This window comes from Sus scrofa, chromosome X (genome assembly GCF_054392235.1).
Source record: "Sus scrofa isolate SSC_HxYL_T2T_F1_AM1 chromosome X, Sscrofa_HxYL_maternal_Yorkshire_Landrace_v2.0, whole genome shotgun sequence".
Taxonomy (NCBI): Eukaryota; Metazoa; Chordata; class Mammalia; order Artiodactyla; family Suidae; genus Sus; species Sus scrofa.
The window spans coordinates 69,237,092-69,262,203 of NC_139401.1; the positions used below are offsets into that span (position 1 = coordinate 69,237,092).

Here is a 25,112-nt window from a genome sequence, read left to right on the forward strand (position 1 = left end):
TCTTCTAGGTTTTCCGTTTTATTGGCAGATAGTTGCATATAGTAGTCTCTTAGGATCCTTTGTATTGCTGTGATGTCTGTTGTTACTTCTCCTTTTTCATTTCTAATTTTATTGATTTGAGTCCTTTCTCTTTTTCTTGATAAGTCTGGCTAAGAGTTTATCAATTTTGTTGATCTTTTCAAGGAAACAGCTTTTTGTTTCATTGAACTTTTCTATGGTTTTCTTCATTTCTATTTCATTGATTTCTGCTCTGATCTTTATGATTTCTTTCCTTCTACTAACTTTAGGTCTTGTCTGTTCTTCTCTCTCGAGCTGCTTTAGATATAAAGTTAGCTTGTTTATTTGAGCTTTTTCTTGTTTCCTGAGGTGGGCTTGTGTTGCTATAAACTTTCCTCTTAGAATGGCTTTTGCTGCATCCCGTAGGTTTTGGAGTGTCACATCTTTGTTGTCATTTGCTTCTAGGTATTTTTTAATTTCCTCTGATTTCTTCAGTGATCCATTGGTTGTTTAGTAGCGTGGTGTTTTGTCTCCACGTGTTTGTGTTTTTTGCAGGTTTTTTTTCGTTGATTTCCAGTCATATAGCGTTGTGGTCAGAAAAGATGCTTGATATGATTTCAATTTTCTTAAAGTTACTGAGGTTGGATTTGTAGCCCAGGATGTGATCAATCTTAGAGAATGTTCCATGTGCACTTGAGAAGAATGTGTATTCTGTTGCTTTTAGATGGGATGTCCTATAAATATCTATTAAGTTAATTTGGTCTAATGCTTCATTCAGGGCCTGTGTTTCCTTATTGATTTTCTGTCTGGATGATCTGTCTGTTGCTGTACGTGGGGTGTTTGGGTCCCCCACTAATATTGTGTAATTGTCGATTTGTCTTTTTCAGGTTGTTAGCAGTTGCCTTATGTATTGTGGTGAACCTATGTTGGGTGCACACATATTTAATATTGTTATATCTTCTTCTTGGATTGATCCTTTGATCATTATGTAGTGTCCTTCCTTGTCCCTTAAAATCTTCATTTTAAAGTCTATTTTGTCTGATATGAGTATTGCTACTCCAGCTTTCTTTTGATCCCCGTTTGCTTGAAATATTTTCTTCCAACTTATCATTTTCAATTTGTTTGTGTCCCTAGAAGTGAAGTGGGTCTCTTGAAGACAGTGTATATATGAGTCTTGTTTTTGTAACCATTCAGTCAGTCTATATCTTTTGGTTGGGGCATTTAGTCCATTGACATTTAAGGTAATTATTGATATGTATGTTCTTATTGCCATTTTATTAATTGCTTTGGATTTGTTTTTCTTGCTCTTTTTCTTCCCTTCTTCTCTTGTTCTCTCCTCTTGTGGTTTGATGACTATCTTTAGTGTTGTATTTGAGTTGACTTTTCTTATTGTTTGTGTATCAGTTAGATTTTTGGTTTGCAATTATTCTGAAGTTTTAATATAAGAATATGTATGTGTGTGTATATATATATACACACACAATATTGTTTTAAGTTGTTGGTCTCTTAATGGCAAGTGCATCTCCAGTGTCCTGCATTTGTACCCTACTCTTCTCACAATTTCTGATTTTGGTGGCATAACTGTGCATGGTTAATTTCATATCTTTACTGTACATATACCTTTACTGGTGACCCTTGTCTTTTGTGGTTTTTTGTTTCTGGTTGCGGCCTTTTCTTTTCTGTCTAGAAAAATTCCTTAAGTATTTGTTGTAAAGGTGTTTTAGTGTAGTGAATTCTCATACTTTTGCTTCTCTGTGAAGCTTTTGATTTCTCCTTCAAATCTGAATGAGAGCCTTGCTGGGTAGAGTAATCTTGGTTGGAGGTTTTTTCCTTTCATCACACTAAGTATATCATGCCACTCCTTTCTGGCCTGCAGAGTTTCTGCCGAAAAATCTGCCAGTAACCTCATTGGGGTTCCCTTGTATGTTATTTGTTTCTTTTCCCTAGCTGCTTTCAATATTATCTCTTTGTCTTTAATTTTGGTCAGTTTGATTAATATGTGTGTCAGGGTGCACCTCTTTGGGTTTATTTTATATGGTATTTGTTGCACTTCCTGGACTTGAGTGAGTGGTTCCTTTCCCATGTTAGAGAAGTTTTCGGCTATTATCTCTTTGAGTATTTTTTCTGTCCCCTTCTCTCTCTCTTCTCATTCTGGCACCCCATAATACGGATGTTGGTGCATTTAACGTTGTCCCAGAGTTCTCTGAGACTCTCTTCATTTGTTTTCAATCTTTTTTCTCGTTTCTATTCCACATCCGTAATTTCCACTAATCTGTCCTCCACCTCACTTATTCATTCTTCTGCCTCCTGTATTCTGCTGGTTGGCTGCTTCTAATGAATTTTTCATTTCAGTTATTGTATTTTGCATCTCTTCTTGTTTAAGTTTTATATCTTGTATCTCTTTGCTCAGTGTTTCCTGTAAATTATCCATCTTTGCCTCCAGTTTATTTCCAATCATCTTCAGCACCAACGGTCTAAAGTCTTTTTCCTGGAGGCTGAGAATCTCCTGATCATGTAGCTGTTTTTCTGGGGTTTTTCCTTTCTCCCTCATCTGAGTTATAGTCCTCTGTCTTTTCATTTTTATAGGTTTTTGGTGTGGTGACCTTTTTACAGGTAATAGAGTTGTAGCCTCTCTTACTCCTGGTGTCTGCCCCCCTTGTGGCTGAAGTTGGTATGGGGGCTTGCTATAGGCTTCCTGCTGGGAGGGGCTGATGCCTGCCCACTGGTAGGTGGAGCTGATTCCTATCCCTCTGGTGGGTGGGGCTTTGTCTCTGGATGAGATTAGAGGTGTACCTGGGGGGTCTTTAGGTAGCTTGTTTACTGATGGGCAGGGCTGTGATCCCACCTGGATTGTTGTTTGGCCTGGGGCTTCTCAGTGCTGACTGACAGGTGGGGCCAGATTTTCCCAAAATGGCCACCATGCTGATGAATATTCCAAAGAGCTTTGCTTCCAATGTCCTTCCCCCACAACAAGCCACATTCACCCCCTGTTTTGCAGGAGGTCCTCCAAGAACTGCAGTCAGGTTTGACCCAGATTCCTATGGAGACTGATTTGCCCTGGGGCCCAGTGCACGTGAAAGTCTGTGTGCACCTTTGAAGAATGGGGTCTCCATTTCCCCCAGTCCCGTGGAGCTCCTGTGCACAAGCCCCACTGGCCTTCAATGCCAGATGCTCTGGGGGCTCTTTCTCCCAGTGCCAGATCCCCACACGTGGGAGTTTGATGTGAGGCTCAGAACTCTCACTCCTTTAGGTGAGTCTCTGTGAAACGGTTACTTTCCAGTCTGTGGGGCTTCCCACCCGAGTGGTATGGGGTTGCTTATATTGCATAATCACCCCTCCTACCTCTTGATGTGGCCTCCTCTTTGTCTTCTGGAGTAGGATATCTTTTTGAAAATTTCCAGTCCATTTGGTTGAAGATTGCTCAGTATTTGGTTGTAAATTTTGTTTTTAGGAGAGAAGTTGAGCTCCAGTCCTTCTATTACACCATCTTAATCCCATCTCCTAATTTTTATTCTTTTTTTCTTACTTTAGATTTAATTTGTTCTTTTTGCCCCTAAGGTGCAAGCACATATGATTGACTTAAGGTATTTCTTCTTTTCTACTCCATACATTCAGTGTTACTGCTTTTTTTTAATTGTTATTTCTCCAATGCAATTTTTTTTCTACTGTACATCATGGTGACCCAATTAAACATACATGTATACATTCTTTTTTCTCCCATTATCATGCTGTATCATAGGTGACTAGACATAGTTCTCAATGCTACACAGCAGGAGCTCATGACTAATCCATTCCAAAAGCAATAGTTTACATCCATTAACCCCAAGCTCCCAATTCATCCAACTCCCTCCCCTTCCCCTAGGCAACCACAAGTCTATTCTCCAAGTCCATAATTTTCTTTTCTGTGGAAAGGTTTGTTTGTGCCATGTATTAGATTCTAGATATGTGATATCATATGGTATTTGTCTTTCTCTTTATGACTTACTTCACTCAGTATGAGAGTCTCTAGTTCCATCCATGTCACTGCAAATGGTATTATGTCGTTCTTTTTTATGGCCGAGTAGTATTCTATTGTGTATATATACACCACATCTTCCTAGTCCAATCATCTGTCGATAGATATTTGGGTTGTTTCCATGTCTGTTGTGAATAGAGCTGTGAGGAACATGCAGGTGCATGTGTCTTTTTTAAGAAAAATTTTGTCTGGATATCAGTGCTACTGCTTTTACTGCATCCCACAAATCTTGATGTTTTGTTTTTCATTTATATGTAGTTCAAAATATTTATAAATTTCTCTTGAGATTTCTTCTTGATCTCTGTGTTTAGAAGCATGCTGCTTAATCTCCAAGTGTTTTGGGATTTTTCCACCTATCTTTCTGTTGTTGATTTCTTGTGTAATTCCGTTAAGTTCTGAGAACATACATTGTATGATTTCTGTTCTTTGAAATTAGTTAAGATGCGTTTTATGACCCAGAATGTAGTCTGTCTTAGTGTATGTTCCATATCAGCTTGAAAATAATCTGTCACTGGCTGTTATTAGATGAAGTAGTCTATAGAGGTCAGTTATATCCAGTAGATCAGTGGTGCTGTTAAGTTCAGCTATGTCCTTACCTACCTTCTGCCTGCTTGGTCTGTCCATTTCTGATAAACACTTGTTGAAGTCTTCAACTATAAATAATTGACTCCTCTATTTTCCCTTACAGCTCTGTCAGTTTTGCCCCACATAGTTTGATGCTCTTTTGTTAGGCATATACATGTTAAGAATTGTTATGTCTTGGAAAAATGACCCTTTGTCTTTATGTCTGATAATCTTCCTTATTCTGACATTTGCTTTGTCTAGAATTACTAAAGTAACTCCAGCTCTCTTTGATTAATGTTACTATGGTATATCTTTCTCCATCCTTTTACTTTTAATCTCTATATGTCTATATTTAAAGTGGGTTTCTTGTAGACAGTACATAGTTGAGTATTATTTTTTGATCCACTGTGACAATCTCTGCCTTTTAATTGATGTATTTAAACTTTTGATATTTAAAGTGGTTATTGACATAATTGGATTAATATTTACCATGTTCGTTACTGTTTTCTATTTATTACTCTTGTTCTTTTTTTTTTTTTTTTGTCTTTTTAGGGCCCCACCCACAGCATATGGAGGTTCCTAGGCTAGGGGTGAATCGGAGCTAGAGCCACTAGCCTGCACCACAACCACAGCACCACAGGATCTGAGCCAAATCTGCGACCTACACCACAGCTCATAGCAATGCTAGATCGTTAACCCACTGAATGAACCAGGGATTGAACCTCCATCCTCATGGATGCTAGTCAGATGCGTTTCCATTGAGCCATGACAGGAATTCCCGTTACTCTTGTTCTTTGTTCCTACTTTTGTCTTTTAGTCTTTTTCTGCCTTCTCTGATTTTAATTATTTTTGTATGATGCCATTTTTTATCCTCCCTCTGTATATCAATAATCCTACTTTTTAATCTTTTTTAGTGGTTTCCCACTAAAGTGAGTTTGCAATATATATACATATTCAACCAATCCAGGTCCACTTTCATATAACACAATACCACTTCCCAGATGAAACAATTATCTTATTCCCAATCCTTCCCTCCCATCTCTTATAACATTGTAGCCATTCATTTTACTTATCCATAAGCTATAATCATTGAAAACATTATTAACAAACTGTTACCTGTTAGATCAATTAAGAATAGAAGAAATAAAAGATTTTATTTTACCTTCATTTATTCCTTCTCTAACACTATTTCTTTATGTAGATCCAAATTTCTTAACTGTAGCATTTTCCTTATCTCTAAAGAACTTATTTTAACATTTCTTGCAAGGCAGGTGTACAGTGACAATTCCCTCAATTTTTTTTTCTGAGGAAGTCTTTTTCTTTGAAGGACAATTTTTCTGAATAGAGACAATATTCCAGGTTGGTAGTACTTTTCCTTTAAGACTTTAAATATTTCATTCCACTCTTTTCTTGGGTTTTATAGTTTCTAAAATGATATCTGATGTAATTCTTATGCTTGCTGCTTAATATGTAAGGTATTGTTCCCCTCTGGCTTCTTTAAAGGTTTTTACTTGATTTTCTGCAGTTTGAATATGCAATTACTAGGTGTAGCTTTGGGTGTATTTAGGCAGCATTGTATTCTCTGAGCTTTTTCAACATATGAGTTTAATTTGGAGAAATTCTATTGTCATTATTGCTTTATAATTATATTGCTTCTATTGTCATTATTTTCTCTGCTCCTTTCTATCTTAACCATCTGTTATTTCTATTATGGGTTTATTGCCCTTTTTGTAATTGTTCCATAGTTCTTGGATATTCTTTTTTTTTTTTCTTTTAGTTTTGGAAGTTTCTACTGATATATCTTCAGTCTTCATTGATGCTTTCCTCAGCCATGTCCAGTTGTCAATGAGCCCATCAAAGGCATTCTCCATTTCTACTATGATATTTTGGCTTTCTACCATTTCCTTTTGATTTTTTTTCTTACAGCTTCCATTTCTCTGCTAACGTTATTCATCTGTTTTTTCATGTTATATACTTTTTTTTATTAGAGCATGTAGTATATTTATCTTAGTTGATTTATATTCCCAGTCTGATCATTTCAGCATCTCTGCCATTTCTGAGTCTGGTTCTGATGCTTGCTCTGTATTTTCAAACTATTTTGTCTTTTAGTATGACTTCTAATTTTTGTTTGAAAACTACACATAATGTACTAAGTGAAAGAAACTGAAGTAAATAGGCCTTTAAAGTGAGGTTTTATTTTTGTTTGGTTGTATTTACTGTTTGCTATAGCAGTTGGAAGTTGAAGGCTAAACATTCCATGGTGTCCTTTTTTTTTTGTCTGGCCTATTTTCTTTGGATTTCCCTAAGACTTCTTAGATATCATCTGAGATGCACAGTTCTTTCAGTTGTATTCCTTGTATTATAATATAGAAGCCTTATTGATGTAGTGGTAAGGTGTCGAGGGACTGGAAGCGTTCTATATTATGATTAGGTTTAAATTTTTTAGTATGTCTGTGCTCCTGGGCTCCCTACACAAGTGCTTCTCAACTTTGTTTTGTCTTCTTTCCCCTTTAGGTAGGACAGGAAAGCTAGAGGGTGCCAGAGTTGGATATTTCCCTAAGGTTGGTTAGGTTCTGTTAATGTCCCAGTAGGTTAAGGCTCTTGAGAGCAGTCTTTGTTAAGAAGAACAGAATATTCTGAGCATATTTAAAAGTGGCTGTTCTTCCTTTCTCCTGCTGAAAGGATAAGGGGATTTTTCTGCAGTCACTTTGAGAACTCAATAGGGCTCCTGGTAACAAAAGTCATAAAAGCATAGGAGTCTCTGCCAAGACTGGGCCCCTTTGGAATTTTGAACTTGTCCCCACTGAGCTTCCAACAATTTATCAATTAAAGTTCAGGTACTGCTCTCCTAGTACTGGTTCCCAGAGAGTTTTTCTCTCCTGCATTTCTGATCTGGTAAATTATGCACAAGGTTTCCAATTTTTCCAGATCCTCAGCAACACTCATTATTCTCCATTTCATTAGCCACCCTAATGAGTATAAAGTGGTATCTCATTGTGGTTTTGATTTGTATTTCGCTAATGACTAGTGATGTTGAGCATTTTTACATTTGCTTATTGGCCATCTGTATATTATATATTTTGCTCATTTTTCAACTAGGTTGTTTATTTGTTGTTGAATTGGCATTTTTAAATATCCTGGTTATTAATTCCTTATCAGATGGGTGATTTGCAAATATGTTCTCCCATCCTATAGACTGTCTTCTTCTCACTCTCTTGACAGTGTCATTTGATGCATAAAAGTTGTTCATTTTGATGAAGTTCAATTAAACTCTTTCCCCTTTTTGCCTGTTTTTTTCAGTGTCCTAAGAAATAATTGCAAAATCCAGTGTTATAAAGGTTGTCTCCTATGTTTTCTTCTAAGACTTTTATAGTTGTTGTTCCCTATATTTAGTTCTTTGATCCATTTTGAGTTAATTTTTTGCATATGGTGTAAATTTAGGATCCAACTTAATTCTTTTGCACATGGATATCCAGTTTTCCTTGAAGCATTTATTGAAAAGTCCTTTTCCCCCGTTGATTGGTTGGCACTCTTGTCAAAAATCTAGGAGTTCCCGTCGTGGCGCAGTGGTTAACGAATCCGACTAGAAACCATGAGGTTGCGGGTTTGGTCCCTGCCCTTGCTCAGTGGTTACACGAATCCGACTAGGAACCATGAGGTTGCGGGTTCGATCCCTGCCCTTGCTCAGTGGGTTAATGATCTGGCGTTGCCGTGAGCTGTGGTGTAGGTTGCAGATGCGGCTCAGATCCCACGTTGCTGCAGCTCTGGTGTAGGCCGGTGGCTACAGCTCCGAATGGACCCCTAGCCTGGGAACCTCCATATGCTGCAGGAGCGGCCCAAGAAATAGTTAAAAAAAAAAATCTATTGACCATATATATTTGAGGGTTTATTTCTGCACTCTCTATTCTGTTCCATTTGTCTATATGACTTTATTTATGCCAGTACCATATTCTTTTTTGGTTACTGTTGCTTTGTAGTAAGTTTTGAAATCAGGAGGTGTGAGTTCTCCATATTTCTTTCTCATTTTCAAGATTTTTTTCAATAGGGGTCTCTTGGGATTCCATATGAATTTTAAGATGGATTTTTCTATTTCTATAGAAAAAAAATCACTGGGATTCTGATAAAGATTGCATTGACTCTTCAGATCATTTTGGATAGTAGTGTCATCTTAGCAATATTAAATCTTCTATTTATGCACACAGGATTCTTTGCATTTATTTAGGTCTTTAATTTCTTTTAGTGACATTTTGTAGTTTTATGTGTATAAGTCTTTTGTTCCCCTGCTTAAATTTATTAAGTATTTTATTGTTTTTGATACCATTGTAAATGTAATTGTTTTCTTATTTTTTTGGATTGTTTACTATTATTATATAGAAATGCAACTGAATTTTTGCATGTTGATTTCATATTCTGAAATGTTCTTGAATTTGTTAGCTCTAACAGATTTTTTGTTGATTCTTTGAAGTTTTCTACACATAAGATAATGTCATCTGCAAAGAGAGATAATATCGCTTCTTCCTTTTTGATTGGGATGCCTTTTATTTCTTTTTTTGCTTAATCGCTCTGTCTAGAATTTCCAACAATATCTTGAATAGAAGTGGCAAGCATGGGGATCATTGTCCTTTTTCTGTCTTAAAGGAAAAGCTTTCAATCTTTCACATTTAGTATGATGTTAGTTGTGGATTTTTTTTAAACTAAAGGCAGAGAGGGTGGGGTCTGCTAACATTCCCCATCTGTTGAATCTACCCAGAATTTGTCTGCCCTAGGAAGCTGGGAAGATGGAAACTGCCACTCAATTGTCAAACCATCTATAACAGCTCTCCCACAACACAGAAGTGTGCCAGAAAGGAGGTCTACCTATTTTGCAGAAGTCATAGGTAGGGAAATGGGTGCTGCCCTGCTACCACCATCCACTTGATATAGGGCTTCTGCAACAGAGAGCTGTGCAAATAGGATCTGCCTATTTTCACCATCTGCCAAAACTACCCAGAATAGCTGTTCCCATACAGGTATCTAGGAGATATGGGAACTACTCAGCTCCCAAGCTTGCTAAACAGTTCTTCCATAAGGCAGAGCTATGGATATAGGTGTAGTATCTAGCTCCAATACCAAGTTTATATCCATAGACTTTAAAGAGTAAATGTTTCTCAATCTGCTGTAGACTCTTTGATCAATCACTGGAACATTTGAATGATTGTACTTGCTAATACTGATCAGCACAATAGTTATCTCTCCAGGGAAGAGATTTTTCTAAGGTCCTCTTATGCCCATTATGGGTGGGCTGTTACTACCTTGATTGTATCTTTGACACACAAAAACTTTTAATTTGATTAAGTCAAATTCATCACTTAGAATTTTCTTGCTTGTATCTTTTGCATCATGTTTAAGAGGTCTTTGCCTAACTCAGGATCACAAAGATGTACTCCTATCTATACTCCTTTGTGTTCTTCTAGTTGTTTTAAACTTTTACGTGGAATCCCTGGTGGCCTACTGGCTAAGGATCCAGCATTGTCACTGATGTGACATGGGTTCAATATCTGGCCCAGGAACTTCTGCATGCCACAGGCACAGCCAAAAAATTATTAAAGTTTCACTTATGATTAGGTCTTTGATCCATTTTGAGTTAATTTTTTATGCATTGTGTGATATACAAGTCCAAATTTACCATTTTTCTTTCGGATATCCAATTTTCCTAGCACCATATGTTGTAAATGCTATTACATGAGTCTTCTAATTCATGAATATGGGATATTTTCCATTTATTTACCTCTTGTTTAATTTATTTTAGCAGGTTTTTTTAGTTTTCAGTTTACACTTCTTATATACTTCTTTTTTAAATTTATGCTAATATTTTACTCTTAAATCTTTTGTGAATGGAATCGATCTTTTACTTTCATTTCAGACCATTCATTACTAGTAAATAAAATTGATTTTTATATGTTGAACTTTTTTTTTTTTTTTTTTTTTGTCTTTTGTCCTTTTAGGGCCGCACTCGCAGCATATGGAGGTTCCCAGGCTAAGGGTCAAATCAGCTGCAAGCTGCCAGCCTACACCAGAGCCACAGCAACACCAGATCCAAGCCACATGCATCTGCGAACTACGCCACAGCTTACAGCAACTCCAGATCCTTAACCCACTGAGCAAGGCCAGGGATCAAACCTGAAACCTCATGGTCCCTAGTTGGATTTGTTTCTGCTGCGTCACGATGGGAACTCCCTTATATGTTGAACTTTGAATTACTTTTCTGTCTAGTGTAAAAAATTTCCACAAATTTAATGCCTTAAAACAACATTTTTTTTATTATTTCACATTCAGAAGTCTAGGCACAGTGCGGCTCAGTTGGGTTCTTTTATTAGGATCTCTTAAGGCCAAAATCAAGGTGCTAGCAGGGCTGCCTCCCTTTCTGGAGATTCTGGGCAAGAATTTGCTCCGAAGTTCATTTTCCCAAGCTCAAGTTTCAGCAGCAATCATTTCCTCCTTATACTTTCTATGTGATCTTTCCATCTTAGAGCCATCAGTGATGGTTCGAGTCCTTCTTTTGTTTCAAACCCCCCAACTATTCTTCCATCAGCCAGGAAAAAATTCTGTTTCAAAGGCTTATTGGATTGCAGTGGGTGTGCCAAAATAATTTAGAATAATCTCACTATTTCTATTTTATATTTATTTATTTATTTTTTTGTCTTTTTGCCTTTTCTGGGGCCGCTCCTGCAGCATGTGGAGGTTCCCAGGCTAGGGGTCTAATAGGAGCTATAGCTGCCGGCCTACGCCAGAGCCACAGCAATGCGGGATCCAAGCTGCATCTGCAGCCTACACCACAGCTCATGGCAATGCCGGATCCTTAACCCACTGAGCAAGGCCAGGGATCAAACCCGCAACCTCATGGTTCCTAGTCGGATTTGTTAACCACTGAGCCACAACGGGAACTCCATAATCTCACTATTTTAAAGCCAGATGATTAGTAACTTTAATTATATCTGCAGTGTCCCTTTTCCAACATAATGTAACATATTCACAGCTGTAACTCCAGGAGTTGAAAATCATGGGGGCTAGAATTCTACCTGTCACAATCTTGTTTCCTGCAAATTTGCTGAACTGATTTATTATTTCTAGCAGTCTTTTAGTGGATTCCTTAGGGTTTTATCCATATAGGAGATTTGCAGGGTTGTGTGCAAATAAAGATGGTTTTACTCTTCCTCTTCCAATCTAGTTGCCTTTTATTTATTATTTTTGTCTAATTTCCCTGGCTGTAACATATAGTACAGTGGTAAATAAAAGTAGTAAGAGGAGACATCCTTATCTTGTTCCTAATCTTAGGAGGAAAGCATTATATGTCTCTCTATTTATTGTGATGTTAGCTGTTGGTTTTTCAAGGTGCTCTTTATTAGGTTGAAGAAGTTCCCTTTTATTCCTAGGTGGTTTTTTTTGTTTTATTTTGTTTTGTTTTGAATTTTCATCATGAATGAGAATTGTATTTTCTCCAGTGCTTAATCTAGATCTATGAAGATAATCACATGGATTTTGTCCTTTATTCTATTAATTTTATGTATTACATCATTTTGTATTCCTGGGATAAATTCCACTTGATCATGATCTAATCATTTTTATGAGTTGCTAGATTCAGGTTGCTAGTATTTTGTGGATAGTTTTGTGTTTATATTTCTTCTTTAACTGTTTGGTAGAATTCATCATTGAAGCAATCTGGGCCTGGGGTTTTCTTTGTGGAATTACTAATTCAATTTCTTCATTTGTTACCCATCTGATTTTGTTTAGAGAGATTCTATCAAGTACAGCAGCCCAACAGTATATTCTAGCTGGCATTGTTGCTGATCTGGCTCACTGTAGATGAACTGAATACAGTTGTCATTGATTTTTAACTTAAGTGGTTGAACAGGTAGAATAGTTTCTTATGTTGGTACTTTTTGGTAATTTTAATGAGTAGTTTTAAAATTTAATAATACACAATAGTCTTTTTATCAGAAACTTTGCAAAACTGTTCCATTGAGAATCAAAAATGCAAGGAGAGGAGACAAGATGGTGGAGTAGAAGCACTTGACGCTCACCCCCTCTCAGAAAAACACCAAAGTCACACCTAGCTACTGAACAACCATTGACAAAAAAGACTGAAACCTACAAAAAAAAAATATTCTACATCCAAAGACAAAGAAGCCACAATGAGATAGGAAAAGGGTGCTTTTATGATATAATCAAATCCCTTACCTGCCAGATGGGTGACCTACAAACAGGAAAATAATTATATCACAGAAGTTCTCTCACAGGAGTGAGAGTTATGAGCCCCATGTAAGGTTCCCCAGTCTGGGGGTCTGGCATCAGGAGGAGGAGCCCCCAGAGCATTTGGCTTTGAAAGCCAGCAGAGCTCCAGTACAGGAGCACCACAGAACTGGGGAAAACAGAGATTCCACTCTTGGAGAGCACACATAAGATTTCACATGCACTGGGACCCAGGACAAAGCAGTGACTCCATAGGATCCTGGACCAGAACTACCTGTGAGTCTTGGAGGGCCCCCTGGGAAGGCGGGGGTTGGTTATGGCTCACTCTGGGGCAAGGACACTGCCATTTTAGCACCAAGATCTGGCTTCACTCATCAGCAGAAAGGCTACCTAAAATCTCCCTAAACGCACAGCCACCTTTAAACACACCCCTTGACATGGTCCTGCCCCTCAAAGGGACAAGATCCAGCACTCTTCACCAGTGGGCAGATAGCAGTCCCTCCCACCAGGAAGCCTGGACCAACCTCAACCACCAGGGGGTAGACATCAGAAGCAAGAAGAACTGTGATCCTGCAGTCTATGGAACAGAGACCATAAACACAAAAAGTTAGACAAAATGAGATGGCAGAGAAATATGTTTCAGATGAAGGAACAAGATAAAACCCCAGAAGAGCAACTAAGTGAAGTAGAAATAGTCTACCTGAAAAAGAATTCAGAGTAATGATAGTAAAGGTGATCCAAGATCTCAGAAAAAGAATGGAGGCATAGACCAAGAAGATACAAGAACTGTTTAACAAAGAGCTAGAAGATTTGAAGAACAGAGATGAACAATTCAGTAAAATTGTCACTGTTTCCAGATGACATTATACTACACATAAAAAATCCTAAAGATGCTACTAGAAAACTACTGGACCTTATCAATGACTTTGGTAAAGTTATAGGATACAAAATTAATACACAGAAGTCTCTTGAATTTCTACTTTTTTCTAAAAATTTTACGGCCACACCGAGGTCAGGGATCGAACCCACATCTCCACAGCACCCTGAGCAGCTGCAGTCAGATTCTCAACACACTGCACCATGGCAGAACTCCATGGAGGTTGCATTTCTATATACTAACAATGAAAGATCAGAAGTAGAAATTAAGAAAACAATTCCATTTACTGTTGCATCAAAAAGAATGAAATCCAGAGTTCCTGCTGTGGCACAATGGGTTCGGCAGCATCTATGCAGTGCCAGGATGCATGTTTGATCCCCAGCCCAGCACAGTAGATTAAAGGATCCAGCATAGCTGCAGCTTCAGTGTAGGTTGCAACTGTGGCTCAGATCTGATCCCTGGCCTGGGAATTCCATATGCCCAGGGCAACCAAAAAAGAAAAAAAGAAAGAATAAAATACCTAGGAATAAACATACCTAAGGAGGCAAAAGAACTATACTCTGAAAACAGTAAGACACTGTTGAAAGAAACTGAAGATGAAAAAACAGATGGAAAGATACACATGTTCTTGGATTGGAAGAATCAATATTGTCAAAATAACCATACTACTCAAGGCAATCTACAGATTCAATACAACCCCTATCAAATTACCAATAGCATTCTTCATAGAACTAGAACAAAAAAATTTTTAATTTGTATGGAAACACAAAAGACCACAAGTAGTCAAAGTAATCCTGAGAAAGAAAAACAGAGCTAGAGGAATCAGGTTCCATGACTTCAGACTATACTACAAAGCTACAGCCATCAAAACAGTATGATACACAAAAACAGAACCATAGATCAATGGAACAGGATAGAAAGCCCAGAAATTAACCCATGCAACTATGGTCAATTAATCTATGACCAAGGAGGCAAGAATATACAATAGAGAAAAGACAGTCTCTTCAATAAGTAGTTCTGGGAAAACTGAATAGTTGCATATAAAAGAATGACATTAGAATATTCTGTAGCACCATACACAAAAATAAACTCAACATGGATTAAAGACCTAAATATAAGACCAGATACTATAAAACTCTTAGAGGAAAATAGGCAGAACACTTTTTGGCATAAATCGCAGCAATATCTCTTTGGATCTACCTCCTAGGGTTATGAAAATAAAATAAAAAGTACAGTGGGAAAATAAAAAAAAATAAAAAAAATAAAAAGTAAAGGGCACCTAATTATAATTAGAAGCTTTTGCACAGCAAAGGAAACCATAAACTGAATGAGAAGACAACCCATAAGATGGGAGAAAATATTTGCAACTGAAGCAACCAACAAGGGATTAATCTCCAAAATATAAAAGAAGCTCACAGCTCAATATTCAAAAAACAAACAACATAAGGGAAAAAATGGGCAGAAAATCTAAATAGACATTTCTCCAAAGAAGACATACAGATGACCAAAAACTTAGGAAAAGATGCTCAACATTGCTAATTATTAGAGAAATGCAAATCAAAACTATAGTAAGGTATCAGCTCACACAAGTTTACAAACAATAAATGCTGGAGAGGTGTGGAGAAAAGGGAACACTCCTACACTGTTATGTGTCACTGAATAACTGTTGATGGGAATGTAAATTGGTGCACCTACTATGGAGAACAGTATGAGAGTTCCTCAAGAAACTAAAAACAGAACTACCATATGATCCAGCAATCCCATTTCTGGGCTTCTATCCAGAGAAAGCCATAATTTTGAAAAGATACATGCATCCCAATGTTCATTCCATAGCCAAGGCATAGAAACAACCCCGATGTCCATTGACAAGAGCAGATAAAGAAGAAATGGTACATATATACAGTGGAATATTACAGAGCCATAAAAAGGAATAAAATAATGCTATTTGCAGCAACATGGATGGAACTGGTGATTATCATCCTAAGTGAAGTAAATCAGACAAAGACAGATATCATATAATATCACTTATATGTAAAATCTTAAAAAATGATACAAATGAACTTAAAAAAAAGAAACAGACTTATAGCCTTCAAAATCAAACGTATTTTTACCAACAGAGAAAGGTGGGCAGGGGCATTTAGCATCAACATATATAAAGTAGATAGCCAACAAGGGCCTACTGTATAGTACAGGGAACTCTATTCAATATCCTATAAAAAGGAATAAAATAATGCTATTTGCAGCAACATGGATGGAACTGGTGATTATCATCCTAAGTGAAGTAAATCAGACAAAGACAGATAAGCTATATGAGAAAGGAATCTGAAAAAGAATTTATATATATATATATATATATATATATATATATATATAACTGAATCACTTTACTGTACACCTGAAAGTAACATGACATTGGAAATCAACTATATTCCAATATAAAATAAAAATTACATTAAAAAATCAAAAATGCCTAACAATCTTTAATTTCAATGTTTTCAAAGAATTTGCAAACTTTTCTTCCTGGCAAAATATATGCACTCCGAATGGAGAAACTCACCTCTCCCCCTGATTACTACAGGGCTGCTTCTCTAATTTTATTTTTTTTTTCTGAATACAAATTTTCCAACTGGCTGTTTTTAACATGTTCTTTTTAGTGGAAATTCTGGTATATGTTGGCTTGCTTTATTCAACCTGTAGACTTTGACTGACTGCTGTTTGCTAGGTGTTGTGTAAGAGCTATGATAGGAAAATTTTCAATGAGTAATCAGATTAGTTTGGCATATTACATGTATATTTAAAAAGTAACCCTTGAAAAGGTATATGAAAATCTAGAATTAGGTTCATAAATGAACTACTATCTGTACTGGTAATGTTTTTATAATTTGACCCAGTGAATGGACTTACAACACAGAGTAATTTGTACATATTTCATTTTGAAAAGAAAAACATGAGAAGAAAATAATGGTAACTTACAAGTAAGCAGAAGAATATAGATATACATAGGTTACAAAGCTCTTCAATTCATCTTGTAACAAAGTCTTGGTTCTTTCTCTTAGACCAGAAGATCAATTCAGAAGCTGTTAGAATGGGAAAATAATAGATTATATCACAAGGTAAGAAAGTTTAAGCAAATAAGTGTCCCATCCATATATTTGCATTATTGAATTGAGAAAATGGGAATTTTTCAGGCCACAAAGAATGAATTAAAGAACTAATACTCAACTTTTAATATATACTCTACAAAATATTTTTAAATGCTATGTTTTGTATCTTATTCCTGGATTGTTGTTCAATGATTTATTAAAATATGTAGGTAATAATTAGTATTAGTAGTAATTGATATCAAAATTCTTAACAAACTTTATTTTCTTAGCTTGCTTTGCACTGGAAGTTGACTAAAAGGAAATGTGAAACTAGCAATATGATGGAGTATGTAAGTATGCAGTTCCTAATTCTTTTTTGGGTGGGGATTCCATCCTAAATGTTACATTTTCCTATATTTACTGTTAGCTCTTTTTTCTATCTTTTTTCTCATCATCTTGAACTTTTGTCATTTGAAACATAGATCCACCATCTTTAGATTTAAAATATAAAGAAGCCAATATAAAATATCTTAAAAGCTAACAATTGTTTAGAACTTAGAAAAAGCTTAACTAGCATGATAAGATGAAAACATTGCATAACCTTAATCTTCTTCTTACCATTCCATATGGTGATGGGCAACAGCTACTGCTGAACAAAATATATCTAAATGTAATCTTGTCAAAAACTTGCATAAACTAGGAATTGGCTTCTGAATTCTGGATTCATATTCTTAGCTTTTTCTTAGCTAATATTTAACTTTCAGTAAGGAAACTATAGATTCTAATTTTTTTTTACTGAAAGCTATATAGTCTTAATCATAAAGTATAAATTAACATAGAGCCAGTGTGACAAATTCAATATCATTAACATTTAAAAGATTTTTTTTTTTTGTCTTTTTGCCTTTTCTAGGGCTGCTCCCATGGCATATGGAGGTTCCTAAGCTAGGGGTGTAATAGGAGCTGTAGTTGCCAGCCTACGCCAGAGTCACAGCAATGCAGGATCCAAGCCATGTCTGCGACCTACACCACAGCTCATGGCAATGCTGGATCTTTAACCCACTGAGTGAGACCAGGGATTGAACTCGCAACCTCATGGTTCCTAGTCGGATTCGTTAACCACTGAGCCATGATGGGAACTCCAACATTTAAAAGAATTTGAAATTTATCCAGGCTTAAAGATGCTGACATGTAGTATATATTTAATAATAAACATTTCATTTTCATTTTATAAATAAGAATTATTATATATCTTTCTCCACTTTGAATAGTTTGGGGGGGGGGAAATGTACAAATGACCACAAATCTAAAATTGCCTATAGATAAAACCTTATATAAACTATTATAAATTTATAAATATCTTCAGTTTTTATTATTATATTTCTAAACCTTCTTTAAATGAAAATGCTTTAATCAATCTATTTGGACACTAGTATTTTTTACTAAAAACTTCTAAAAAATAGTAACACTCAACCGATATCATCTCTCCTTCAATTGAAAAATATATGAATGTAATATACATAAAGGTATTTTTTCTAATCTGTATAACACAAATTTAATCCCTTCCACTGCTAAAAAAAGGGGGAGAGTGGAGGGAAGGTGGGAAAGGACATTAAAATGTAATAGGGTTTGCTTTTCTGCACCTACACAAATAGTTATTATAAATCAAGTGATAAAAACTGTTAGCTATGTTAAGTAATTATGTTTTCCAGTTTAATTTCCAATCTAATGATAACTTGTAAATTCTTTTTATAACTTTTACGTATCTCAGTTGCTTTATAGTACAAGGCCAAAATATAGCCCTATGAAAAATGATTATAGACTGTGGGTTATATATAACTTAAATGAAAATTATTTTGTCAATATATTCTTGTTTTTATTTTACAGGTGATACTAATAGAATTCTTACCAAAATATCCCATATTCCGACCTGACTGAGGAATTTTATTCAGTCACTTCTGTATTCTGTCATTTCCTACCCTTAGTGCCTTGTAGATGATTTTGGAATGAAGATGGTCTCCTTTGCTGTGTTAAATTTATTCTTTATAATGGTAGAATATTCTCCTCACATTTTCATTTGTGTTGTTTTAAGAAGAAATTTTGCACATCTTTTTGTTGTTGTTAAATGAGGCTTGTGTTTTGCACTGTCGATTTTTAAATAAATACACACACATACATATATGTGTATATATATATAGTTGCCACTAAAAATAAAACATCAGTGCTGGTGTTTAAAAAAGAAAAACATGTTCTGAGCATGCTGCCTTATAATTTTCATACTCACTGTTTCTAAATATGCATCATTTTTCTAAGCTACTTAATGCTCTATAATCTCTTACTGGACATACGTAAATAAGCTTTTGGTAGCTTTTAGAAATGGTTTTACTCTTACCTGCTTTTAAAGGACATGTAATTAATAGCACTGGTTTTGTCCTGCACTTTGCTAAATTATCACTTATGTTAGTGGATAAAATATTTAGACTCCTAAAGACTTGTAAATATTGTCTCTGCATAATGTAAAATGTGATATGCCATGGTTTACAGAATGTAATGTTACTCAATGTATTGCCAACAATTTTGCATAGATTTTAATATGAATGAAGTTTGCAAGCATCCGTTTGAATGTATAGACTATTAACATGCTATTTTATGGCAAAGCCATAACAAGTATGTTAAAAATTTCAGGTGTGGGCAGGGTTGCCCTTTGTAATAAGTGGATCAAAATGAAATCATTGCCTGAGATTATAGTCTACATTGCACCTGAAACCAAGAACCTTATTTTTTCTCCATTTAATTCAATAAATCCCATTTTTCCTCCCTTCTCATGCCCCAAAGAATTCATTTGATATCTGACACATTTCACAGCTTCACTCTCCTCATTTATTTCCTTTTTTGTATCCTTTCCCTCATTTGCAAATACACAGAATTATGACCTTTAAGGAGTTTTTCAAGATTTCAGATGTCTCAGGATGTGTCTAGACCCCCTTGAAAGCCACTGCTAACTCCTTTCTGGAGTTATGATAATCTTCTTTGAGAAAGAGCGCTAATTGAAAAGCTGTACCTAAAGAATATATAGTGGCTGATTCATAATTGATAAAATACTCCTAATCCTCTTTTTGAGGATCTTTTGTAAACGTGGATACGTGAGGAAAGAGAAGTATTTAGACAAAAGTATTTTAGTTTATAAATTAGCTTCACAAGTAGCCTTTTTGTTGTTATGTGAATATTTCTCTATTTTTCTTCACATTATGTGTGGCAGCACCACACTCTAATTCTTCTAGAATTTGAATTTTTAACATAATGAAAAGCTTTACATTGTGTCAATTCAGCTGCAAATTTATGCCTGTATATAGGCATTATTTTGTAATTCCTAGTGCTAAAAATAAAAGTATCTGGGACTGTATAGTATTTTATTTATCATCCTACTCATTGTTTTTAGTAAACTTTTTTAGGCAAACATTCATTACAATGAAGAGAACAATCATTTCTTCATACAAGGTCAAGCCTTTTAAAACCACTTTTAAAATTTATGCCTAATTTGAAACCCACAGTCCTGGACCAGTAAAAGAAGAGGGAAAAATAGAGACACTGTTTGACATGTGACTATAATTGTTTGTGCAAATACTTTTCCATCTCCCTCTGTAGAATCCCACTAGCCCCATGCCACTCAGAATCTCTAACTTTTAGTATGTTGTGTGTGCCTGCAAATAACATTTGTCTCTCGCCATCAAAATTGAAGGTGTATTTTTATAGACAAAGTGGAAAACTCTGAAAATGCATACCAAATGTCTTGTTTTATAGCTAAGGTCAGGGAAAAAGTGTATCTGTGGTTTATGTTCCAGCTAGTATCTTCAGGTCTATACTTGAAACTGTGACAGTTTAATACCAAAATTGATTTCCAGCATAATACAAAATTTCTAATTATCACCATTAAAGTGTCAACTCTTAAAATCTTTTTTTTTTTTTTGAAAACAGAATTTGGCCATATGATAGTCATAGTAACTTTTTTTTTTTTTTTTGCCATGTAAAATCACATTTGTTTGGCTCAAAGAACAGGAAGTGGTGAATTGTTTCCTTAAAACAGATATTGAGACAGGAATTGAGTGCATCTGGAGGTGATGGAGCATATGACTCAAGTTACAGTAGTATTTATCATAAAAATCACTTACCAGCCTGTGTAAATTAATTTAAAACCCACTCTAATAGCTCTTAAAGTTATTATTTTATTGTTCATTATGCTGATTGGTTTATCTTATTTTCTTGAACTACTCAGAAAATACCCAGTTTTCTTTTTTTCTTTATGATTGCTTTTTCAAGCTCTTCCTTTGGAGAGGGCTGATTAGCAGTTTGGTATTTTGGAGTGCTTTAGGGGGCTTTCTTTTCAATGGTATTGGCAGCAGTGAATGCTGAAATGACAGAGTACACTGTGGACATTAACTCCTCCCTTATTGACCTTTTTTTCTCACATCCTCAGGATAGAACAAACTTGGACATTTCTGTCAAGTTAATAAATTATTTTGGTGATAGTTGTTTTTAGATTGAAGAAACTAATTTTGAATTTATTTGTTACATAATACTCCTTTATGAAACCTGCTGTGGACATTTCCAGAGAAAAATAACATTTCTGCCAAAGTATATAAATTTTACAAAGCTTTGAGGTTACAAGTTAAAACCGTTCCTTCTCTGACTTTCCTTTATGCATCTCCACCCTCATAAATTGTCTATAAAATTAAATAGGCTCTAATCTTTTTCAGCTATTCTTTGTTCTCTTCTACCCCCTATGTTAATTTAGGAAAGAGACCATTGTAGTCCGATGTTAGAAGTAGATGAAGTGCCTTGTCTTCTTTAAATAAAAATAACATTTTATGTTGAAGGAAGCAGAACAAATGAATTGGTAAATCATTACATTTTAAACCATCGTCTTCAGCTAAGTATGAGAATATCTCACTAGTGTACTATATTTCTTCTATTTATTATTTAGAGTCTGTTTCTTTGGTTTCCCTCAATCATGAGATATAGTAGTGACAAAGTATTACAGAACTGGACTATCAGTCCCTTATAAAACTAGTATAATTCTAATGCTAGCAAATATGTAATTTAACATGGTTCTGGAAGAACAATGCTCTTTGATTGAAGCTCTACTAAAACCTACTCAAGTATTTAATGCACATATTCATATTATTATGACCTATAAACACTAATGTTTGATCAGTTCATTAAACTATGTTAATATTTAGCATGCTACCATTTTTTAATGAACTTTATTCTTATTTTTTCATAATTTGAGCGAAGTTCCATAACATTTGTAAGGCTTCAAACAAATAGGATTTTTTTTAGGTGTATGAGAGCTTTAAAAATTCATTAGCATTTTAATTTTGTTTACAAAGAAATTGCCACTTAAAAAAAATCAAACTTCACTACTTGAACATAAAGTCTCCTAACAATATTTCATTAGAATTGACTGTATTGACCTGAGAGGATATAGAAATTATAAATGCCCATTTAATTGGAGCAGTTTCACATAGTGCAAATACTTTTTGCTAATTCGATAACAAGATGCTCAAAGTTTAGTCCTCCTATAACTATAAAATTCTGCTTTAAAAAATCCATTTTGAAACAGTTGTCAAATTGTTTCAGTTTCTTTAAAGGGTGAACTATTGGGCAATTTTCCACAGAAAATGAATAGATTTTAATAATACTTGATACAATATGTGGACTAAATATAAATATATGTGTATATATATTGCCCCCAGTTTTTCTTTCCTGATTCTGAGCCAAACTTTTCATTTCTATGATGGCAACCTGAGACTATGTTCCATTTTCTAATGAGGAAATGATATAATATGCTCCAGGCAAGTCACTTACATTACATGCCATTCTCTTCATCTGTAAAATCACGGGGTTGAAACTAGAGCTGGACAGAAAATTAGAGGTCACCTGATATTCTGTGATTCTAGGAATCCTTAGGAAATTTTTACAGATGGTCAGAGTTGATTTTTCTCAAATCTACTACCCTTGGTGGAAACTCTCACAGTGCCTTGCACACAGTAGATGTTTGATTTACCAACTGGCTTTTAGCCCATGTGTGTTGGTATCACACAGACTCAAAGAATCTGATGCCTACTTGACCTCAGCCCCTCCGTGGTGTTAAGAATGATTGTAGTTTCCCCTAGGAACTGAGGACTGAGTGAGGTCTGTGTGCTTCACCTGTGTGGAATCTGACTATATGCAGTTGGTACCTGGGCAAGAATTATAGGTGTGACAACAATGGAGATATATTAGGACTCACTTTGACATTGATGTGAAAAAGTTTCATTTCCTATCCAAAATCTGCTTCAATGTCTTATTTGGTTCCATATCCTCAAAAAGATCTATTGGAACAAATTGATTGATACTATATGGAAAAGAAAGTGTTAATAGAATTCAAACCCAAGTCGCTTCTGGTTTAATTCTTAGCTCTGCTGCTTAATTCCTCTGTACCTCATGTCCTCATTGTGGAAGTGGGGACAATAATATGGACCTACCTCACAGGGGAATTGAGGATTTTTTTTTCATATATTAATGTGCTTTTGAAGGTATATACACTGAAGGATATATTGTATATCATAATTTCATAATTTTAAATAGAGTCCTTTAGATCTATGTTATTATGTTTTCTTAGTCAAACCCTACAGAATGAGTATTGCAGTTAATCTGTTTTTTGGTAGTAATTTTTGTTATTGATCCCCTATGTGTTAACATGAGTAACTGTTATGTTAATACTTGATTTAGAGAGGAAAAGCAGGTGGATATAAACCAATGGTTCTCAACTTGGGGCAGATGAAAATAGCAGTAGGGTCATCCTTGAACCTTTTTCAGCATTTTAGAAAGTATACTAGAAATTATACATTTACCCATAATATTCCTACTTCACAAGCCAACTTAAGACATTGAATTTTCACATTATGCTTATATTTCTTCAATTCTAACACTGGTTATCACACAGTAATCAGAAACTGTGAATGGCAGTAATGCTTTTGATTAATTTTTTTTAATAAAGCCTATTGTTACATGCAATTTAATACTTGAAAATATAGGGAAAGAATGGTAAAGGAATCCTTATGATAAAAATGTTGGGAGCCACTTTTACAAAGGAACCAAGATTATTTGACTCCCACGGGTTGCTTACACTAGTCCCTAAATAATGAAATGCTAGATTATGTGTATGTATTTTGGCTAGATTGGGCTATATAACTTCAGGTTACAATTTGTTTTTATTCTCTTTCCGGATGATATAACTGAGCTAATTTATCTGGGTGTGTGTGTGTAAATCATACATACACACAAACACAGGACTGTAAATATGGAAAGTGTTATAATGTCATGTTGTAGGATTGGAGTAAATATCAATGTCTGAGTCTCAAAGTAGTTCTGTGTATAAAGTCAAAATGATAAGTCAAGGCAATAATTTCTCAAATATTCCTTTTACTCCTTGTTTTGTTTGCTTCTCTTTGCTTAATTTTTTAAATTTTTCATTTTTATAGTAAGCAAAAAGTATAAAATTCTTTTAATGCTTGGACTTTTAAGCACGTTACCAAATGTTTGAAATTATATAATCTACAAGTTAGTTTGCCATCCTTAGACTAACCACGTACAAATATATGAGTCTCAGCTGCAAAAATAGAAAATCCTGCTAGTGAGAAGGTGGGCATTGATCAAAACAGCTATTTGAAAAGCCTAGGATCTCTGCCCTTTTGACAGAGGATTCCTGCTGGGACACTTTTACCAGAAGGATAAAAGTGAATATGTCCATTTAAGCCAAGAACTTTCAATGCATCTTGTATTGTATAGCCTGTGGAATGAATTCATTTTTCTCCCTTGATTTTGGGAGCGACTCCCTGGAAGAACTCAACCTATATACAGCTGTGCCAAAATGAAGGATACCTGCCTCTCTGAAACCTTCACTGCTGCTTCTGTCGTTGTTCACTTGTCAGATATTAAATTTTATTATCTCAGGATGCAAAATTACAATAAAGTGCAAATCTGTGTTAATGAATTGTGTGTTCTTTGGTGGATCTTCCTTTCTTCCCTTCCCTGCTTTCGTAATTATAAAGGATTCCTATTAAAATTTTTATTTTGCTTATTGTCCTTTCCCATATTTGCTAGTGTTACATCCAACCCTATAAGTAATTCATGCTATATGTTGGAGTTGGTGGCCTTTGTTGTGCTCTGTTTGGCATTTGGCTAGGTAGGAATTTGATTCTAAACAGCTCTGCAGTCACCCTGAATGCCTACTTGTGAACTATAAAAATTAAAGTGCAAGTGGAGTTCCAGCTTACTAAGCATAATGTTTTAGTGCAAGAAATGTTAA

At 35.3% G+C, this 25,112-nt stretch overlaps 1 protein-coding gene and 1 long non-coding RNA gene across 2 annotated transcripts in view; both read left to right on the forward strand.

Annotated features, from left to right (window-relative positions):
* CHIC1 (cysteine rich hydrophobic domain 1) overlaps nucleotides 1–24,797 on the forward strand; it is a 54,050-nt gene extending 29,253 nt beyond the window's left edge. The window contains exons 4-6 of the mRNA XM_003135187.6: nucleotides 16,739–16,795; nucleotides 17,056–17,115; nucleotides 18,650–24,797. Of these exons, the coding sequence (XP_003135235.2) occupies nucleotides 16,739–16,795; nucleotides 17,056–17,115; nucleotides 18,650–18,700 (168 nt within the window). The 3' untranslated portion in view covers nucleotides 18,701–24,797. The remainder of the gene's footprint in view (nucleotides 1–16,738; nucleotides 16,796–17,055; nucleotides 17,116–18,649) is intronic.
* Nucleotides 8,061–12,816, forward strand: LOC146394654 (uncharacterized). The gene is made up of 2 exons (XR_014835660.1): nucleotides 8,061–8,090; nucleotides 11,467–12,816. It is a non-coding gene; the product is annotated as an uncharacterized LOC146394654 (long non-coding RNA).
* Nucleotides 24,798–25,112: the final 315 nt, after the last annotated feature.